The sequence below is a fragment of the Rutidosis leptorrhynchoides genome, chromosome 5 (genome assembly GCF_046630445.1).
Source record: "Rutidosis leptorrhynchoides isolate AG116_Rl617_1_P2 chromosome 5, CSIRO_AGI_Rlap_v1, whole genome shotgun sequence".
NCBI lineage: Eukaryota > Viridiplantae > Streptophyta > Magnoliopsida > Asterales > Asteraceae > Rutidosis > Rutidosis leptorrhynchoides.
Window position 1 is genome coordinate 88,458,217 of NC_092337.1, and position 6,274 is coordinate 88,464,490.

The window sequence follows — 6,274 nt, forward strand, 5'->3', positions numbered from 1 at the left end:
ATTATGTTGTTTAAGTCTTTGGTTATAATAAAGTTTATGGTTTGTATCATAAAAACGTATGCAGATTTTTTTTTAAAAATGTCACATATAGAGGTCAATACCTCGCAATGACACCAATGAATACGTGACGTTTATATTCGATATGAACGGGACGTCTCATTCAACCTGAAAAACCTACTGTTAAAGTCGTAGAGGTCGATGATGATGAGGTTGAAGATGGTGAATTCACGCCGGATTCTGATCAGTCCCCATCCGACACTACTTCGATTTCTACACCAGAGTTCAATTTAAACGGAGTCCCAATGCCCGATAATTTTCAATCGCCGAGGTTGTCAGTTGCAGGTTCCAATGCTGATAGTGCAGGTCTCGAGGAAAGCAAGGGCACGCGTGTTTCTCCGTTTTCCAATTCTAGTTATAGTCAAACTCAAAATGGGCCAATACCTCCTATTGGACCAGATTCCACCTGTGAGAATGTCATGGATAATCAGGCCCCAATCGAGTTAGACCTAAGCTCAGACCCTAGGCCAAAAGGAAAAGATTGTGCTAACTTATCGGACGTACCTCCCGATCCAGCATATTCTGCGGTAGCTCGTTTTCGTGTTAAAAGGAAAAAAGCTCCTTCTTTGATCAAAAGTCGTTTTATTAATTATGTGTGAGTTAGGAGTAATATGAAGCGCAACCGACGTCGAGATAATTTTCGATGGCACGAAAAATATTTTATTGAGAATGTGATGAATAACTCGGAGGAGGATATTGGTTGCTGCTCATGTTGCTCTTCTTGCGCGTCATCGGACTCGGAAACATAGTTGCTTTGTTGTCGTGTCATGTTATCTCTAATGTCCTCGTGATTGTGTGCCTAGCTTATGTTTGTGTGTGCGTTCTAATCATGCGATTACGTGTTATTCGTGTTGTGTCTAGCTACTTGCTAGTTTATTTTTCATGTATCGGTTATTTTTAATAATAAAAATTTGCTTGCCTTTTAAAAAAAAAAAAAATATTACTAGTAATAACTATTGCTCACCGAATTTGTTTTTAGTATTATTTTTGTTTATTCCTATTGGAGTCTGTGGCCCAAAACCAAGTGGGCCTAACCACAATCTTGTTAAAAACCAATTCCAATTTCAATTTTTCGATTAACGAGCGAAGAAGGTACACGAATACTAAAGAGCAAATGAGCGATTGTTGAATTGATCTATGACGCTACCTGGAGATCCAGTACCCTATCCCTGTTCATAACAACATCGAGCATTCGTTGATGTTGTTGTTGACATATCACAGTCGTGAATTGGGGGAAAATTTTGGGGTTTTTTCAGAATTGACATTTTAGGTTCTGAGAGAGAAGAATGATGAGTTTTTGTTGCGGGAGCTTGTGAATCGATGAGCGAATCACAAAGTAATGCTTAGATGGCTGTCTAACTTTAAGGTACATATTTCATTGTCATCATCTACATCTTTTGTTTCACCATACCATGTACTGTCAACCAAATTATTAATATTGGACGATTTACAGTTTAGTTTGTTATATTCAAAGTTATAGTTTAAGGAGCCTTAAGCACCAGTTAATGGCAGATTCAAAAGACAATTTAAAAAATAACTGAAATCGACCCATTCACAGTTAAACGGGTCGAAATTACCAACTCCAAGAAATCTGTATTTCCAAATGTAGTAGAAATATTGCTTACCCAGACCCTATAATTTTAGAATACGTTTTCTGCACCTCCATATGTCATACCAAGAATAATTTGTATCCCGAAGCAAAAGCTTCCTTATGTGCTTAGCCCATTTCAGATATTCATGATGTTTTCTTAACTTATGGCTCTATTTTTGAGTCAACAACAAGCGTCGATTTATTGGCGCCTTGACTGCCGTTTAGAGCCTAAATTGAATTCCAGGCAGGATTTAAAACCCATGGAAATTTGATTCTACCATTTTCATGGCGTCTCAGTTTTATTTTTAATTTTATTTTATTATTTTCTTTTTTTTAAAAAATTCCCTACTTATTGGCCGGAGGTCCACTCGGAAGCAATCTCTTTATCCGTCGAATACAGAGAGGGATGACTTTCTCTACTTTTGCGAGTGTTTTCACTCTGAGTGGAGAAATGACTTGTTTTTATTCTCGGATAGGGGAAGGATTGTCTACATCTCACCTCCCCCATACACCACTCATTGTGGTATTGGGTCTTGTTATTGTTATTGTTGATGATGTTTTCTTAACTTCTTTGCAGGACTTTGCTGTCAATATCTAGTCGTTTTTCACTATTTTCTGGTATAAAGAGGACGAACGCCAGTATAATCTTCTTATCTTATGCCGAACTCTTGAGCATCTGCATTTAATAATATTTAAACAAAGTGGTCAAGATCAATCATAACAGAGACACTATGATTGAAACTCTACCGCTCGTCTCATCTATTCATTCCTCGGTTCTCTCTTTCTTTGACTCTGAACTACGCACTTTCGATGATCTTCAACAAGCTCCGAGACTTATTTCCGAGTTGCAGAGCGATTGTCTTCTCTTGGATCAAACCCTCACAAATTTGAACCAAAAGCTCGGTACCTGTTTGCTTTCTTATTTTACATACTCAGATCAAGTAGGAGTCCTCTTTAACAACATACATGCCAAACTAAGCAGTTTTCAATATTCTGTATCAGGTAAAGAACTTTTTACATGATTATTTGAATATTCAATTTAAAATATTAGTGTTTTTTACATTTTTACATGCATATTTATTTTGTTGTTTCTTTACGCATAACTGTAGAAAGGGAAAGATCAGAAAACTTCTTGGGGAAGGAGTTGCCAGAACTTGCTCGTCAAGTGGCTAGGGTTGAGGCAGTTAGAGTATACGCTGGTTAGTTAAGAAAACATTTCAGCTTTATACCCTTCTTTAAGAATTGTTTTATTTTCACTCATTTTCTTACTAAATTGATATGTATATGGATTTACTTTGCCGATAAAACATAGATTTAATGCTGTTTATATTGAATTTGGCATGAAAATGTTGCTATTAATGGCGAAAATAACTTTAAGGCTTACTAAATAACAAATTACAGAGTTATATAGTGGTAATATCTGCATAATATGCGTACCTTGACCATGAAAGTTGTTACTTTTTTATGGTTGAGTATGAATAGAATTGGTGGAATACTTTGCTGAAATGGTATCAGACATAGTTTATTAAAAGAATATTATTTTTTTTTGTATGAATTTACTCTTTTTTAAGATTTTGCTTGGTGTCTACGAGTTTATTAAGAAATGGGAGATGTTGAAGTGGGAGTTTGATTAATATCTTTCTATGCTAATTTTATGTAGCTTTTATTATATTAAAATTTTAAATTGCATTGTTAATTTTCTAATATCTTGCAGAAACAGCATTAAAACTTGACACCTTGGTTGGAGACATTGAAGATGCGGTTTCATCCAGTGTAAATAGAAATCTAAGGAAACAAACATCTTCCGAGAATTCAGAGGTGAGCATGTAAATAGCAAGAATTAAATGCGGCATATATGCGGGTAGAAGGGGTCATTTTGACCCGTTTAAGTTTGTTAATTTATGTTGTTGTTAATCTTGAATTGGCCAATTATAAATTTTAGCCAAAGATGGAACATGTTCAATGGGCCAATCTATCAAATGGGGTGAAAGTTGTGTACTTTAAGTGCAAATAACATCCTATATCCCCTTATTTGGAAAATCTAGATTATTATCATGCTAATTTCTAAATTTAATTGGGGCAATCACATATATGCCTAACTCATTCATTGTTTATATAATTTTTTCTTAGAAAAATGAAACCCAACTTAAGAAGTGACCCATTACAACCGTACCCGTTCTGACCCGACCCGCCCAACCCATATCTTGGCACCTAGTATAAAGTAATCATTTTTCTCTCAGGAACTGCATTTCGCTGCTATTAATGCTCTCAAACTGGCAGAAGATGTTCTAACTAACGTTTCAAGGACACGTCCTCAATGGTCCCGCCTTATATCAGCCGTCGATCACAGGATAGATCGAGCATTAGCCATTTTAAGACCTCAAACAATTGCTGATTATCGGTCAATTTTAACCTCCCTTAACTGGCCCCCACCCTTATCGAAATCGGCTGAATCTACAAATCCTCTTTTAACAATGCATGGCGACCTTAAACACCAATATCGTGACAGTTTTCTTGTACTATGCAAACTACAAGAATTCGAAACACAACGAAAATTCAGACAAGTTCAAGGGCATAACGGTAATATCACTCCACCTCAGCCACTTTGGGCCATAGAAGAGCTTGTGAATCCTATATCAATTGCATCTCAACGCCATTTTTCTAAGTGGGCTGAAAAGCCCGAACTTATTTTCGCTTTAGTTTATAAAATAACTCGGGATTATGTCGACTCCATTGACGAGTTGTTGCAGCCACTCGTTGATCAAGCGATGATTTCATGTTACTCGTGCAGAGAAGAATGGATTTCAGCAATGGTAACATCTTTAACAACTTATATTGCAAACGAAATTTTCCCTAATTATATTAGTCGGTTTAATGAAGAAAATACTACCGAAAATCGATTACTAGCTAGAATATCATGGTTAAATTTTATTGACTTGATGATTTCTTTCGATAAAAAAGTCAAATCTCTTCTAGCACAATCAGGAATTACAATACTACCCCTCGAGGAAAATGGGAATATGCGAACTATTTCTTGTTTATCTGTGTTTTGTGATCGACCCGATTGGCTTGATCTATGGGCTGAAATAGAATGTATTGATGCAATCGATAAACTGAGACTTGAAATCGAGGATGAGAAAAAATGGTTGACCGAAGTTAAAGAATCGGGTCTCGTTTTAGGTTCAGAATCTTATGGGTCGCCTGTAATTTCGAGTGTTTTTTTAAGGCGTTTATCGTCTGTTATCGAACGGTGCAGATCGATTCCATGTGTTCCATTGAGAGCACGATTTATTAGATTAGCAGGTGCACCGATTATACATTATTTTCTTGATTTGTTACTTTTAAGATGTCAAGAAGCTGAAGGGTTGACTGGTTTGACTGACGATAATGGTTTGATTAAAGTTACAAAGTGTATTAATGCTATACGGTATTTTGAGTCGGTTTTGAAAGAATGGTGTGAGGAAGTGTTTTTTATTGAAATGGAATTGGATTCTTGTGGCATAATTGATGACGAAATTGTTAAGTTAGAGAAATTTAGAACCGAATGGGCTGAAAAGTTAACGATTGTTATTTTAAGGGGATTTGATGCTTGCGTTCGTGATTATATAAAAAACAAGAAACAATGGATTGAAAAAAACGAAGAAGGTTCGTTTATTGTAGCACTTGATTATTTGCAAACGAAAATGTCGGTTTTAGAAGTGAATTTAAATAAGATAGATTTTGTTGGAGTGTGGAGAAATGTTGCAAGTGCGATCGATTTGATTATTTTCGGTGATATTTTTATGAGTTGTGTAAAGTTTAATGATGGTGGTGTAGAGAGATTAGCGAATGATTTGTTGGTTTTGTTTCGTGTTTTTAAAGCTTGGTGTTTAAGACCAGAAGGGTTTTTCCCGAAATCAAGTGAAGGTTTGAAAGTGTTGAAAATGGAGGATAAACAACATCGTGGAAGCGTTGAAGGAGGGGACAGGTGGCGCAATCTGAATGGAATAAAGCATTTGACTGCGACTGAAGTCGAGAGAATCGTGAAGAGTAGGGTGTTTGGATGAACATTTCTTGTTTTATGGATGCTGTTAACTTAGGATGTTTAATGAGTGCAGATGTAATTGCATATATATAGAAATATCTTTGATGCTGGTACCCTTTTCATAATATTTACGCAAAAGTAATCACCTCTACGGTTCGTCTTAAGCTCATGTCTCTAAAGTGGAAGAATAATGTGAAGGTGCGGTTGATGAAGAGTGGATTGGAAGGTTTCCTAGTTTCCTTGGTTTGCTCTTTGTTTTGTTTTGTTGGCAGTTGCGGTTTGTCCTTGTTTGGTTTAGTCGTGTGGTTGTTGGCGTAAGGCATGCCTTATAGCCGAATCTGTTCTGCATTGTATAATCATGATTTAATATAATTCACTGGGTAAATACCTTTTATTCGAAATTTGATATAGTATGTAATTTCTATCTCAATCCGATGCGGTGTTTGATCAAAAATAATTATTATTAATTTGACTGTTCGTCAAATGTTCTATCAGTAGTGGTTGGTTTAAACCATGGTTGCAAGCGACATCCATAGCAACGCCGTTGCGACGTTTTAGTGACTAGCCCGTCTTAGCGTCTAATAAGTCGGTCAACGGTCAAA

At 36.2% G+C, this 6,274-nt stretch overlaps 1 protein-coding gene across 1 annotated transcript; it reads left to right on the forward strand.

Moving 5' to 3' along the window:
- Positions 1-2,235: 2,235 nt before the first annotated feature.
- On the forward strand, positions 2,236-6,073 carry LOC139847393 (RINT1-like protein MAG2). Its single transcript, XM_071837062.1, has 4 exons — positions 2,236-2,650; positions 2,758-2,847; positions 3,363-3,466; positions 3,889-6,073. Exons 1-4 carry the CDS (start codon positions 2,380-2,382, stop codon positions 5,692-5,694), a joined length of 2,271 nt encoding a protein of 756 aa, XP_071693163.1. The 5' UTR covers positions 2,236-2,379; the 3' UTR covers positions 5,695-6,073.
- The last annotated feature ends 201 nt before the right edge of the window (positions 6,074-6,274 follow it).